Source organism: Lampetra fluviatilis, chromosome 20 (genome assembly GCF_964198595.1).
Source record: "Lampetra fluviatilis chromosome 20, kcLamFluv1.1, whole genome shotgun sequence".
In the NCBI taxonomy this organism is placed as follows: Eukaryota; Metazoa; Chordata; class Hyperoartia; order Petromyzontiformes; family Petromyzontidae; genus Lampetra; species Lampetra fluviatilis.
The window spans coordinates 4,469,575-4,484,787 of NC_136294.1; the positions used below are offsets into that span (position 1 = coordinate 4,469,575).

At 44.0% G+C, this 15,213-nt stretch overlaps 1 protein-coding gene across 21 annotated transcripts in view; it reads right to left on the reverse strand.

Moving 5' to 3' along the window:
• The window catches only part of LOC144937866 (dynamin-1-like), a 58,341-nt gene extending 43,454 nt beyond the window's left edge, over positions 1-14,887 (reverse strand). For 13 of the 21 annotated variants that reach the window (XM_078865404.1, XM_078865403.1, XM_078865402.1 and 10 more), the window contains exons 1-6: positions 14,530-14,886; positions 6,725-6,798; positions 4,999-5,148; positions 2,618-2,821; positions 2,407-2,505; positions 703-863 (exon numbers count right to left, since the gene is read on the reverse strand). In XM_078865404.1, the coding sequence (XP_078721530.1) occupies positions 703-863; positions 2,407-2,505; positions 2,618-2,821; positions 4,999-5,148; positions 6,725-6,798; positions 14,530-14,690 (849 nt within the window). In that variant the 5' untranslated portion in view covers positions 14,691-14,886. Of the gene's footprint in view, positions 1-702; positions 864-2,406; positions 2,506-2,617; positions 2,822-4,998; positions 5,149-6,724; positions 6,833-14,529 lie in introns of all 21 variants that reach the window. The other 8 variants (XM_078865409.1, XM_078865393.1, XM_078865396.1 and 5 more) reach the window with 2 other exon arrangements.
• Positions 14,888-15,213: the final 326 nt, after the last annotated feature.

A 15,213-nucleotide genomic window follows, 5' to 3' on the forward strand; every position in this document is an offset into this window, starting at 1 on the left:
ATAATAATCACGATTTATAACGCGCGTCTATTTCACGAATCAAAAGCATTGTACGAATGAGAACTCGGGAGGCATGGACCCAGAGCTCAAAGTACCTCGTGTGGGTAATTACAAACGACAGCCTGGGATCGCATTCATGAAATCGAGGCGAGGCAGAGCACGCTGGAGCTTTTTTGAAAAATGTAATTTGATCAACAACAAAAAATATTCGTCCCAATGTTCCTAACGGTGAACATTTCCCTTAGGCGCACATTACCCTGCTCTGATGCGTGGATCGGAAGCATGAATGCTGACAAAGAAAACGGAATGAGAGCTGAAAGGGCCACAAAGAAACATGGAGAAATGTATGCTCGGGATTACACCGAGATAAGATGGGACGCATTGATCAGGGAACACATGCAAATCAGAGACATTGTCGTGTCTTAGGAAAAGAAAGCGAGCTTCGGTAGGATACATTGCAAGAAGGTTTGATGGCTGATCGACAAGTTTAATGACAGATCGACCAATCAGGCAAGGCAACACACCTGAAAGTATAACCAACACGGAGATGGAGCGAGCAATGGTGTTCGCTCATTGCAGGTGGGAGTTGTATTGTGAACATATGTGGGTGGTGGATATAACGTAGGAAGGCCTTCATCCAGCAGTAGAAAAAAGAAAGCCGATGATAATGTCATCACTGAAAGACGGAACGAGTCGTCTTACCTGGTTGAGGGTTTTCTGCAAGTAGGGTGTTCCCATGCGATCAGCCATGTGCCGGTAAGAAGGATGGGATAGAAAGAATTTCCTCTCGGCAGCCATTGCTGCATTGATGTCTTTTCGGCCATCAATATCCTTCTGGCTGCGGTTCACAACTCCAATGTACCCTGCAAATGTAAGAAACGTGTGACACTTGCCAAACCAAAGTTTGAGACGCGTATATAAGTTTAACACGTAGGCTTTCGTGACCAAAATCATCCATGAGAGGTTTTTTTGGGGTTAGATCGTGTAAATATATGTGTTGTTAAACCCGCCACCACCCGACAGCCAACACACCGGTGTGCTGTACTAGTGACGAATTGGCATGTTCTGTTTACGTGACAACCCTTACTAGTTGGCTGTGTCGGATGGTGGCGGGTTTAACAACACATTTATATATTAACGCGATCTAACCCAAAAAACTATTATAAAGAGCAATTTCCTTGTTACAATAATTCTAAAACATTTCACAATCATGGTTAGACAACACAGACTAGGAGGACTGTTGTGCCGAGTAGCCTAGCTTTAAGAATAATTTGCTTAAATATTATCGATGTACTGCCAACCCAGGACTGTATTGATCAAGGCTGCTGAAGCGCATGTACAACTATTTTGTCAATCCCCTGCTATAAGAGGGCCTCTCTCCCCACACTATGTGGGTCGTAGGGAGTTTTTTTTTTTACCATATTTAACCACGCTGGTCAATGCGGGTTGGTGAAGGCGGAAAGCAGCCGTGGGAGCATTGCAATACAGTGTAATACTTTGCACTTCCCTTTGCTACCCGCCACGGAGCCTCGCAGATACCTATGGCAACCTGGCATGCACGCTATCCAAGCATTATCTAGGCACAACCTTGTTCAGCTTCTTTTATTCTCAGATCTCTGTAAACAAGTGGACAAAACCTACCGATCTCAATAAATTATTATCTGGTCTGAAACAAAGAACATCTATCATTCCATCTGGCTGTGTTTATATATTGCAGGACAGCGAGTGCCAAAAGGGGATTATTTTAAAACAAAAATGAGTCACTGTGTGATAACTCCATCCGACAATAACCTTCCATTGCTACTGATGTCAATGGTTCTATGACATACACTTTACAGAATGTGTAATTTTTTTCCTTGGCTCATTTTAAAAAAAATTCCTTAACTTATCCCAATTGTGCTACTGGCGGCATGTCTTGCGATGAAGAATACATCCATTTGGAACTCTTGGAGCGGTGCTTCCCCTTAGTTAAAAGGGTCTGTTAGAGCAGATTTCACATCTCAAGTGACCACTTATTGATCCTAGGAGATGCTGCACATTCCTACCTGTAAGTCAGCCAAACTACATGCAAAAACAACATTTATTTAATGGGGGTTTTGTACAGTCATTGGTGAAGAGACTGAGACCATTAATGCACAACACTTTGAGAACCCAGTATAATCAGACAGTTGGCCCGGTTCAAACCCAAGGTCTCAAAGGTGCCAGCTAAGCACTCTACCCTCCGAGTCACTCGACCATTTAGGGTTTGCGTAATTTGGCAATGATATTCCTGGTAGTTGTTCGATGTAAATAATTAAACCTGTATACGGTGTCTCATTGGATGGAACATTGCCAGTGCGGCCAGATGAGTGGTGTCACCCATGAATGCACTAAGAGCAGCAAAACAACAGCCAAAGTTGCACTTACCCCGACGAAGTGGCAGGAGTTTGTTCTCCAGAATATCTCGTGCATCTGTGCCATCATCCATTAGATCCAGCTTTGTGATGACGCCAATAGTACGAAGACCTATGACAAAATAAAACGCAACAAGGGCACATTCAGAGTACATCGTAAACTTGCACAGTCTCACTACGGTTTCAGCAACAGTGAGTATCAATTATTAAAAACAGCCAGCCACCTTGAGGGTCGACTTCCTTGGCGATCTTCAGAGCGTCCGAGTTGGCCAAGTCAGTGTTGGCGGGCGACACAGCCAAAATGAGGCAGTTCTCCTTGGTCACAAACTGCATGAGCATTTCGCGGATCTGGTACTCGATGTCTACCGGCTGATCTCCAACAGGCACCTTGGTCATGCCCGGCAAGTCGATCAGCGTCAGGTTCAGCACTGAATCACACATGGGAAAATCCAGGTTCACCAGGGGAATTTGTAAACAGGTGAGCATTTCATACATAAACATGAACACGAACCGTTTAGCCTATGCCAATATCATACTAAACTCACCCCTGAACTCATCAGATCTCGGAAGATAAGCAGGGACGAGCCTGAACAGTGTTTGAAAGAACGACCATGATGAATGAAAGTTGTTGCTGAAGAGCTACATTCTCAGGATGGAACTGCAGCCAAATCCATCATTCTCCAATGTATATTCACCAATCCGTACAGACCAGTGTGATCAGGTACTCAAATAACTCCCTCGCAGTGGATTTGATAAAAGGGCTGTAGATGTACTTTAACAAGACTCGCAGGGCCAATGGGCTATTGTCTGGTTACAAGTAGACGATTTTACTCACCCACACAAGCATCTCACATTTTACCATGCACACGTTCACAATGGACTAAATTTTGCATGTGAACAAGACTATTCGCACGCAAAAACACATGCTGTTCTGACACGCGTCTACAGTTCGACGTGTTAACCACCGCCTGCCTCTCCCTCCCCACTGCCGGCCAACACAGGATGCAATGTGAATTTCACGCGCTAGCGCTCCCAGATATTGCAATAGGACTGTAACTGCTGACATTGCACTGGCTAACAGTGCGTTTAAACTTGAAATCGTCATTGGATACAGAAAAAACATTCTCTTTTCAGATATCAACACTATGGGACCTCCTAACTGCATCTGTGCAACATCTCCTGCACCTGCACCTTGTTTACTCAAGCTTCTGATGCGATCCATATTGCACCCACCGTCTCCCAATACAATCTACCATCAATTTCAATGATTGAACAACACACCATCTTCAGGATCCTCCTTGGAACCGTCCGTCGCTGCCTACCTCTCTCCTCTCATCACCCCAACGCTTTGTCAACCTTCAATCAGCGGGAGGTCATTATTCCTCCTTTTCTGCTGTCAAATGTGTGGAACACCCTTCCCCCACCTGGTCATCAATACTGCTGACTACCCTGGCCCCATTATAGTCCAGACTCAAGTCCTTCCTCTTCCCCTCTGCCTGTGACTATTTTATATTTCTCTCCGATTCTTTCGGTAAAGTCACTTAGGAAGAAAATAAATTAAATAATAGAATACGACATTTTGATTGCAACACAAGCAATCGTTATCGGGTAGAAAACAAACCTCGTGAACTTAGAAATACATTGCAATACAACACAGAGTCGGCTAACACAACAGTCAGCACCTTACCTGATTGATTACATTCTTCCAAAGATTGCTAAATTTGAGAAAGAGACAAAACACAGACAGACACACAAGCAGAGAGAGACAACACAGAGAGAGATATACAACAGACACAAAACTGTGTCTATGTTGTGTGTCTCTCTCTCTGTGTCTCTGTGTTGTCTCTCTGCTTGTGTGTCTGTCTGTGTGTCTGTGTTTTGTCTCTCTCTCAAATTTAGCAATCTTTGGAAGAACGTAATCAACCAGGTAAGGTGCTAACTGTTGTTTTAGCCAACTCTGTGTTGGATTGCAATGTATTTCTAAGTTAACGAGGTTCGTTTTCTACCTGATGACAATTGCTTGTGTTGCAATGGAAACGTCGTATTCTATTATTACATTTATTTTCTTTCTACGTGACTTACCGAAAGAACCAAAGAGTAATTCCTGCAGTCAGGAAAGCTTCAAAGCAAGTTTATTTTATATTTATAAATACTGTATATAAATACACACACAGTACACACATGCATCCTTTACAGTCTCAGGATGCATGTCCTACTATTCACAGAGTGACTTCAGATGCAGATTTTATATGAACCCATAATGCATTGCAACGGTCAAAATAACACTCGAGTATTTCACATGCTTAATCTGGAAAAGTGGAGCGGCAGCACAGTTGTTGCCACACTGCGCTCCTAATCTGGTGACCTTTGCCCAATTCCTGGCGAAGGGGCAACATCAGTACCCTGTAATATCTGAACTAGTGCTGGACACCCCCTCACAGCTCGCAATCACAAGTGTCGTAAAGTATGGTGAAACACCTCCCCCCACCCACCATGCTAAGCATGGCATGGCCAGGCCTTTGTCCAGCAGTGGATTGATAAAGAACTGTTAAATAATCGAGATAACCTAGTGCGGTTCTTTCTGTACGAGGGTTCTGTGCCTTACCGTGCGGGGAGTAGACGCGCAGGTTGATGGGAATCGGGGAGATCCCCTTGTTGCTGCCTGTTAGTCGATCCGTCTCCGCCTCGATCTCCGCTCGAACCTCCTCAAAGTCCGTGAACTTCTTCCCCTTGCAGTGCAGGAACTCGGCATATTCTGGAAACATACGCCAGAGCACTGTTACCGATTGCTCAAAAGCACTGCCAGCGGTCTATAATCAAAGCTATCAGCAATTTGCAAGAGCGAATTCGTGCTCCGTCGCCACTTTGATGTCACTGTCTATGTCACCGTCATTCACATTGCGAAATTCACAGGACACCATTGGTTTATATTTTAAATCATGTAGAGAAATGGGACGGAGTGTTAGTACCTTGATTAGTGTCCACTGCACTATGCATCACATGACTTGAGTTTGATTACTGGCCACAGACAACATCAGCAGGGAGTGAAGAAGTTCTGCACCCTCCCTTCATCATCCTAAACTGACCAGCGTGGTGAAGTATAGTAAAACTACCCCCATGACTGTCACGGAGTGATAAGGCCTTCATCCATCAGTGGACTGACAAACAAGTAAGTTTTAAATCTTGACTTAAAGCTTTCGTGACTGCAGGAATTCATATTATTTGGGTATTTCGGTAAAGCCACGGAGAAAAACATTATTTGCTGTATCTATGTGGCTTTACCGAAAAACTAAAAAAATATTAATCAAGTTTTAATTTAAAGAAAGACTGACATAGAGGGAATATTGTTAAAATAGTCTAATTGCTTTCCATTCAATAAGTTCATACACAAGTGGGCCTCCCACATATGGACATACCACTCCTGGGGGAATTTGTAGCCCAGAGGACCCAACCCACAGTGGCGAGGGTGCCACAGTGGCAAGATGTTAACTACCTCGCCTGGTATACAGGAGGTTGTGGGTTCATTCCCGACCCTGACACCTGTATATTTGGAGTTTGCATGTTCTCCCAATGACAGCATGGATCTTTCTCTGGGTCCTCCAGTTTTTACGTCCAGATTAAGAAACATGTGTTTCGAGTATTTGGCTGCTATACATTTCCACAAAGCCACTTCACCGAGTCATCATTTGTGGCCAGGTCATTTCTGAAAAAGAGTTATATAGTGGGCCTTACCTGATATAATAAAAAAAAATTAGTTTAGTTTTAGTGAAACACATAAACTGTTTTGTCCCCCCCATATCCTCCGACCACAACGTTTTCTGTAAGTGCCAGACATGTGAAAAGCCCCCAAAAAATATGAAAATAAAAATAAGTGCATATACAGTTTGAAAGGAATGGCTGTAAAAGGAAAACATGCCTGGTAGTGTGATCTTCAAAGAGACAGAAAATCAGATCAGTTCATATGCATGAGTGAGATGGATTGTGGCATTGCCAGACTATGAGGGATGGAAAGATAAGTGGAGAGGATTTCTTGCCAGCAGTTAGTAGACCATTAATAAAGATTTGTACATGCAATCTGATCAGAAGTCCTTGTGGTGCTATTCCTCTGCAGATTTTTTGTTGAAGAATACAGCAAAAACATGAATATTGACAAAGTTAAAAAGTCATCAGGTATTATAATTTAAAGGTTAGTTAAAATTTACTCAAGCGATAATACGTATAACAAATGAACTGTCAATATGTAACTTAGTCTAAAGGTAAAATGAAACAATATTCAACAGGAATGCAAGTAAACTGTGATGTCAGTATGCATCTGACAGTTCTCTCTTTACCTGCTTTACAGAACATCAGCTGCAGGATGAGAGGTCTGCGGGTGACAATTCCAGACCCACGGGGAAGGAAGTCCCTGAAAAATATAAAAAAAATAAAAGATCTTCATGCTGAAATGAACAAAAGATATACTTTTTAATGAGGCAAGGACATAAATGTATGTTTGTGAATAGCACTGATAAGTTCATGTTCAGCCCATTTTCAATCCACTGCTGGATGAGAACCTCCATATACCGTAGGTAGAGCAGTGGTGGGCATCCTGCGGGCTCACGGGCCGCATGCGTCGTGTGGAACCACTCGTGGTGGCCTGTTCTAAGTTTGTCTAAGGTGATGCGTGGGGTTACAATGAATGCACACGCACGATTTCAAGCTTGCAGCCCACCGAGGTAAAGGAGGGCCGCGCATGTCGCCTACGAACTAGTCTAGGGTTGCCCATCACCGCCGTAGAGGGTATATGGCAACGTTTCGCCTCGGTGGTCCAGCGCGGTTGGTGAAGGGTGGGGGGGCAGAGAAGTAGTGAAACAATGGATGTTATTGCACTGTCCTCTACTGCTCACAATGTTCCTCCTGCCCACAGCCGGTGACGCCTTTAATGCACGGTGGTCACCGATCCAACCACTGTCCAAACGGAGTCTGATGTATGTACGTAGAACTTCTTTTGCACTGTATATATCCCAACCGTGTTAATTGGAGGTGCTGATATGACGAGACTGGGCACATTTCAGGTGATTTGATCACAGGCACAAATTAAAATTGTGATTTAATTACGTTATTTATAAACAGAGTAATATCCCAACAGGTACCGTTTTTATCTAGAATATATAATGTCTATAATGATTTGTTATATAACGCCTTAAAAACGTACAATTTCTCCTTTGTGTGACAACAAAAACACACGGCAGGCATCGCACTAGAGAGACGACTTCTCCGTTACTCGGCGTGGAAATTAATTAAATATAGATCACTACAATTATCAGCAACAGTCTTCAATTCCCCTCTTCCACCCAAAGCTGTAACCCATGTGGCAGGCACACTAGTTAGGACGCAACAATGCTTGAAAGCCACAAGCTGACGGACAATTTCAAAGGTCATTGCTTCAGTGCCAGGCAACGTGTTCAGCTGCTGGCAGTGAACAAAAAAAATCAATATAAGGATGTACACGTTAAATGGTACGCACTTATCAAATTCCAGCAGCATGCGTGTCCTCAGTAACGAACAAGGTCAACAGGGCTTTTGTTCCAAAGTGTGCAAGTGTCACATGAAAAAAAGCAAGATTATATATACTAAGGGTATTTTTACATTTAATTTGTAAAAAAATATTTGCATTCATGAAAGCATTCGAAGCCAAAAAAAATAACAATGCCAAGAGAATAAGCGTCACATGAAAAAAAAATAATGATTATATACACTAAGGATATTTTTACATACTATTTGTAATATCTTTTGTTTAAAACTGCATTCATAAGAGTATTCAAAGCCAAACCTAAAACTGTCAAGAGAACGACAATGGCGTTCAAAGAGAACGATTGCGTGGTGCGTTACTGACGCCTCCGGCAAACACTGTACGCAAACGCTTCGCGTCGGGTTTTTCTCAAAGATCAGGGTGTGTGTGTGTGCCACAACCGTTTCAACATTCCCCGCTGGCAAAATAGTCAAGGACACCAAACATGTGCAAATCTCACGCAAAAGGTAAAATGCGATTCACGGACAGAGGACTCTTTAAACCATCGCACATGTTGACATCACCTTCATTAACGGTGACTCGCAGTATAATAGATATGTAATGGTGCCTTGATTTGTCAATATACATTGATTTCCGAGCTCATGTGTGCAATGTACGATTCAATATATATTTCTATACATAAGTCATACATTGGCGTGGGGAGGGTCCTTCATCCATCAGTGCACTGACAAAGGGCTGTACATTACTATTATAATGATCTCCTATGACACAGGCAAGCAGCAGCAACCACAGCATTCACTGCATCATCATCACCACCAACCATGCCCAATCTCATGCTGCTTGTCAGGTATCTTCACTCACCTGCAACCGACCAGTATGGTAGAGTAGGTCACCTATCTCACAATGGCCACGATAAAAAAAATAATGAATCATGACACCCCTACAGAATGAAGTGGTAATAAATAATATATAAAGTTGTCTCTTCCTGTTCTTCCCTTTCTCTCCATTTCCTTTTTCTGTAGTTTCCAGATCAAGCCCGAGACAATTATTATTGATATTATCCTGTTTGTGCTGGTCGTCAAAATTGTGAGCGCTGTGCTTTTACGTATGTTGTTTAAAATGTAAATACAATCAAATAAGATTTAGGAATGGAAGAAAGTGCTGAAATTGACACAAGTCTCTGTATTGATGGATGTATCAATTAAAATCATAGGGTAGCTGGTCACAAGTTTTTGTTTTAACCACACACTGGGAGGTTAACAATGCAGTCCACTTAAATATGACCCTTGTGTTGTTAAGGACATCAGCTTTGCTTGTAACCAACAACTGAGTAAGAAAAACCCACACTATGGCAATTTTTAAACCAAGGGTGAGCTTGAATCAGAAGAATACATGTGTGCGAGTGGAATTGTGCATGAAGGGAGTACAGCTGATGCATCTACCAGTCATCTCAGTCAGCGAACCCATGGCACCTGGGTCTGTGCGGTGACCTCCTGTCAGCGAGATTTCGACACTTCACGTGACCTCAAAGGGCACCTGGCCTGCCACAGGCGACGTGGCCGATGCCACAGGCGATGTGGTGACGCCAGCGTCACTTAGTGGTGAATGGTGGGTGTTGGTATTGGCATGTAAATGTGTAAATGTACGGCAGCCTTTTGTAAATTCGCTGCTGGGTGAAGGCATCCCCACACCTCTCCAGTGAAGGTTCTCCAAAATCTGGCAAAATGTTGGGATTGTGACTGAACGGATATATTTATTTAAAATTATTTTCTCTGCGATAATTTTTTATTAAGTGCACTTTTTCTCGTTATTAGTGTATTAATTTTTTTTGTTAAGTAGTGGGTTTTTATTTTTGTACGAAACTGGATAATTCATGTGCGGCATTGTGGGATGCAAATGCATGAATGAGGCTATATAAAATGAAATTCGTATTATTATCCTGGTTATGAAATTATCTGACCTTACTTTACCATAGTGGTCAGTGTAGGTTTTATGAAGGCGTGGAACAATTGTTGGAACACAGTACTGTAACAACAAGGGATTTTCTTCACTGTATTTTGTGGCCAAGAACATAGGCCACAGCCTATAACATCTGTTGTGGATGGTCGTCACACTCACATGCGCTGTTCAAGCTCAATTTTGCTTAGCTTCCAAGATCTTGCACGGACTAGGTGATATATGGCAAAGTCAGAGCTCATATTGTGAAAATATAAAAGCTCCAACCAGTATGACTCAATGTTTTTGGGAACTAAACAATTGCGCTTGTCGAAATTTACAAGAAAAAATAGATATCAAACGACAATAAGAGGCTTTGATAAGATTAGGTCTAATGATTTTATGGCAAAGATCAAGAAAGTGGGCTAAAATACTCTTTTATAGACTGAAGAGGATGTTAGCAACAAAAAAGGCCCCAACACTGCATACATACATCGAGATCTGCACTTGTGTGCATAACCATTGTTTAAAAATGCAGGTCCTGAGCGGATCAGTAGGCATGTCTTGAAAAGGAAATGTCCCAGGGGAAATTGCACAATTGCAGGGCACTGGGCCACAGTTCTTTCACATGAGGACAATGGCTGTGTCTGCAAAACCTATTATTTAACGTTGCCCATGCTGCTTTGCAGTGGCACAGATGGCTGAGTGAATGAGGCATGGGAGCCCAGTTGTGGTAACACACTCAACAAAACGGAATCCCCATCACAATACCAAGCACTGGTGTATAGAAAGCACTGATATAATAATATAGTAGCTGGCGGGTGGTGTGTGTGTTGGGGAGCAGCTGTCAGACCAGAACACATGTTTGAGAGCATGCAAGTGCAGAGGTCAACAGGTGAGGGGGGATATTTACAAGTAAGAAAATTGTGAACAATGCCATTGCGAATACTTATTTGTGTATTAGCTAATAACATACCACCACAAGCATGTCTGATATAAGCAGACACATGACAGATGTGTCAAGAATTCACGAAAAGAACCACCCATGTATACAAGTAATGGGCACTGCTATCTTTCAATGAAGTGTTACAATTTCAATGTGATTACAAACAACATAACACTAGCTTGTGAAGCTATTTTAACATTTTGCCTGATGAAGGATATTAGATTCTTTGGAGTAATGTAAATATGATTTAGGCATTAAAAGTTAGACTCATAATCTATGTTTTATGGTGAGTATAGAAATCTAAGAGTACTGTATGCCTTAAAAAATCTGTGCAATTTATTTGTACCTCATGGTCACAATGTTTTTTCCTGCCATGATACCTTCATGCCACAAGGCCATTGTAAATATTCTTTTTCACACTATTGTTATGTGTTGACGCTTATGCAACATACCTCCATCAACTTTCTAGCTGCTGGTTTACAAAGACTGTTTGGCTTTTGGTTAGACCTTAACTTCCTAACAGGTGGTAAAGCCAGTGTGTAAACGCTACACAATAGTACCTTTCTTATAAAACAAAGTTGTGAAATCTTCAAATACTACAAACAGGTTTCCAAACAAGCGTATGATGCCCACCAAAAGAAAGGGAGTTCAAATGACGCTCAGTCTGTTGCACAGAACCAAGATGGCATTACATTTCAAACTTGAGAACTCAAAGCCACTGGTGAGTGTGCATTCTGATTAAATGGCACGCACAAATGTGAACATTTCACGTGGCATTTGTATTCAGTGGACTTCGTTCAATATACCTGAAGATAGCTCTTAACTGTAAACATCTGCTGTTTATGCTTTGGCCTCTGTCCTGAGCCAGCCACATGACTCACGTCAAAAATAACCTCGCCCCTATCTTATTAATATGAACTGCAAGCAAGCTACTGGAGGAAACTGGAAAAACCACCTAACACTGTACCCTAGGTTTTTTTCTTTTTTGTTGGCGACTAACACAGGAAAAATGTTTTATCGTCACACCGCAAGATTGGAAAGTGCACACCGATTAGTAGACTTCGATTAAATATTGCGCAAACGCCTGTACCACACAGCTGGATGTATCGTGCTTGTGAATTACAAGTGAAAAGTGCATACACCAAATGATCCACCTCATCTTGAGATACATGACATTATAACGATGCAATTTTTAACCTTTTATAAGGATAAAACTCTGGCCAAATCACCCAAAAGACACCCGATCTCATCAAATATCAGAAGCTAAGCAGGGATGAGTCTGAACAGTGCTTGGATGGGCCAACACCGTGCATGACAGGTTGCTATCAGCTACATGGTTACCGTGGTGGATGTCAGAGGGCAGTGCATCAAATTGTATTGTTATACTGAACTTCTATGACGACCCCTACGTTCCCTGCCCTCAGAATCGCACGGACCAGCATGGTGAATTATGGTCAAATAAGACCCACACGGTGTGCAGACGCCCTCATCCAGCAGTGGATTGACGAAAATACTGTACACGAGGGTATATTGTTGATGTATTAATTTAGAATACCCATAAGACAATTCAAAAGTAAGCAAACCAAGCATGTGTCAGTTTAAACTATGTTTTAATTTGAGTTCTAGGTATGGGCCAAGTGTGACACTTTGGGTTTTTGTTTGGGCTATACTGGGTGTGTGAATGGTGGATCTGGGCACGCATCAAGAAAAGCTTAAGTTCCCAGTGAAGCTACATTCTTTTACGAATTACAATTAATGATATTTGGGATCTAAATACAACTGCATATCAAGACACTGTAAAGACAGTGGTAATGTCCCTTTGTTGTGAAAGGGAGCCAGCCAGCCAGCCATACAGTGGGCAAGAAAGGGAAGGTCGTGAATCTGAACTTGAATAGGGGCAGGAAGTCAACACTGAAAACAGCACGGGGCTTCCGGACTACGTGCGTTGCTAAGTTTCACGGAAGAAGGAGACGAGGGCGCGAAAGAATAACCCTACCAGATACAATCTTGACACAACTCCTGAGTTGTAACCTATCATCATCAACACCATCCTCCAACCAAAAGTGTGCGTGTTTTTTTTATGACACGCATTTGTCGCGAAAACGTGGGACTGTACGTGGCGTTGACCGTGCTGGAGAATGTCTTTCATGTGCATGTTGGGTGGATCCGTTTTCAAGAAGTGTACATGCTCAGCAAGTTTTGATATATATAGCTTCGTGTGTAAGTGGGTCACTTCTCAGGTGTATACGTGTAACAATTGACAGCTTTGCCTCTCTGATTCCGTAAACCATCCGGATTCAATTGAGTAATCGATTTTCTTAGTCTCATTTGTGGAGAGTTTACGTGTACCGTGTACACTACGTCCTGTCTTGTTTGCACTGTGTTCTGGCTGGTGTTTGCCTCTCGTTTTGGTCCGTTTCGTTTGTGCCGTCTCACGTATAACCTTTCCATCTGCATTACCCCCTTCCAGTCTCTGTCGCGTTTGTTCTCGTTTGCACAGTGTTGATTCTGTTTTCTCAGCGCTGTCTGGGCTACACGACTCCATCAATACGGCATGCAGTATCTGGTCTAAAGCTACTGTACTGTTTCGTCTGTACTGCATTGTCTGAGGCCAGGCTCTTCTGTACTGCATCTTGCCTAGTCCGCCTGCGAAGTTTATCTCGCTTGTACTGCAATGTCGACCTCGTCTATTGTGTCGTGTTTCGTCTCTCGTTTGTCTTATCTGCAATATCTATACTGAAAGTGTTGCCTGGAGATAAAGGACTCGTTTGATGTATCTTCGGACCTGTCTACGTTGTCCGTACCGTACGTATCTAAAAATGTAGCGTCCCGTGAAGCTAAAGATGTCTACATTTTTTTTATGAGGAAATCGTAGCTGTCAACCCCTTATCAGTGCCTACCTTATTACAGGCCAATTCAGACCTTATTAGTCACCCCGTGCCCTTATAAATCTCAACGTTCATCCTACAAAGTCCATTCACAAGGGAGAAACACAAATAGACAAAAATGTCTTGCCCGTGTTAAAACGGCTGTACGCCGTATGGGCTTGAACACTCAATTTCCCTGCACAAGAATACGTGGAAATCGTATGGGTTGACAGGCATTGGGAAATATCCCCTCGTAACACGCACGCTTCGATTATAATCGATTCCCGCTCAACAACAACACGGGGGGGGGGGGTGGTGGTTGTGGGTGGACGAGGCAGCTGCATCATCATCACCATCACCAGCCATTGTCTCATCCACCGACGAAAGCCTCTCAATGCCCATCACTACCCTCCACCCACCCCTCCTCAACATCCCAGCGCCGCTACCATCCACCTACACCCGATCTTAATTGAATCGCGGCTCCATCTCCACGGCGGTGGTGGCTCCCATCGTGGGGGGGGGGTCCCGATGCAGGCCGCTGCCATTCCACCACCAACACCGCCTTCACATTCCGTAGAGCAGATAAGCATCGCGCGGGCTCCCGATTGGTCGAGGGCGTCGCCCGCAAAATCCACCATCGACGCTTCCGATTGGCTCCCGGCTCGGGCCTTCGAACGCGCGCCCGCCAATCAGACGCGAGCTCGGCTTCAATGCGGACTAGGGAATCTGAAATCGTTCGCGCCCGTGTCCCACCCCCCCCCTCGCGTCTCTCTCCGTCCGTCACACAGCCGATGGAGGGTGAGGAGGGTGAGGAGGATGAGGGGGGGGGGAAGAGAATTATTACATAAAAAACCACGCAACATAGAGCTCGCTCACCGCCCCACGAAGTTCTCGAGCACCGAGCTCTTGCCCGCGCTCTGCCCTCCCACCACGGCGATCTGCGGCAGGTCGAGGCTGCAGTTCTGGCCGATGGCGGAGAAGGCGTCTTGTAGCTTGTTGACGAGCGGGATGAGGTCCTCCATGCCGCGGTTCCCCATGGCGACGACTTTTGGGCAAGCGATCGACTACCCCCGCCCACCTTCTCCCTGGGTCGGCGCTCTGTGTGTGTGTGGTGTTGGTGGTGGTGTTTTTTTAGTTTTACGCCGTTAACAAAAAAAAACTTCGCCCGCCCGCTCGCTCCCCTCAGCGTCCGCTTCCTGATGTCGCACAAATGGCCGTAACCAGGCTGCCGTAAAGCGAGGGGCCTGGGTATCCGCTTCGGAGTGGGCGGGGGATGCGGTTTTGCACCGCCCCCCTTTTTTACCCCAACGACTTCACGACCTTGTCGTGAAACCGATGACGTCGTCAACGGCGACCCGTGACTCCGCCCACGTTCGGCTCCCCCCGCCATCACGCCCCGCCTCCCTCCGTTGACTCCGCCCACTTTTGACTCCGCCCCGCTAAGTAGCCACACCCGTTAAAACAATGTTCATACTTCAAATTGTCTTGCTGTGGATTTCGCACCTGATGATGATTGCTTGTGTTGCAGTCGAAACGTCGTAATAATTTGTATTGTTTTAT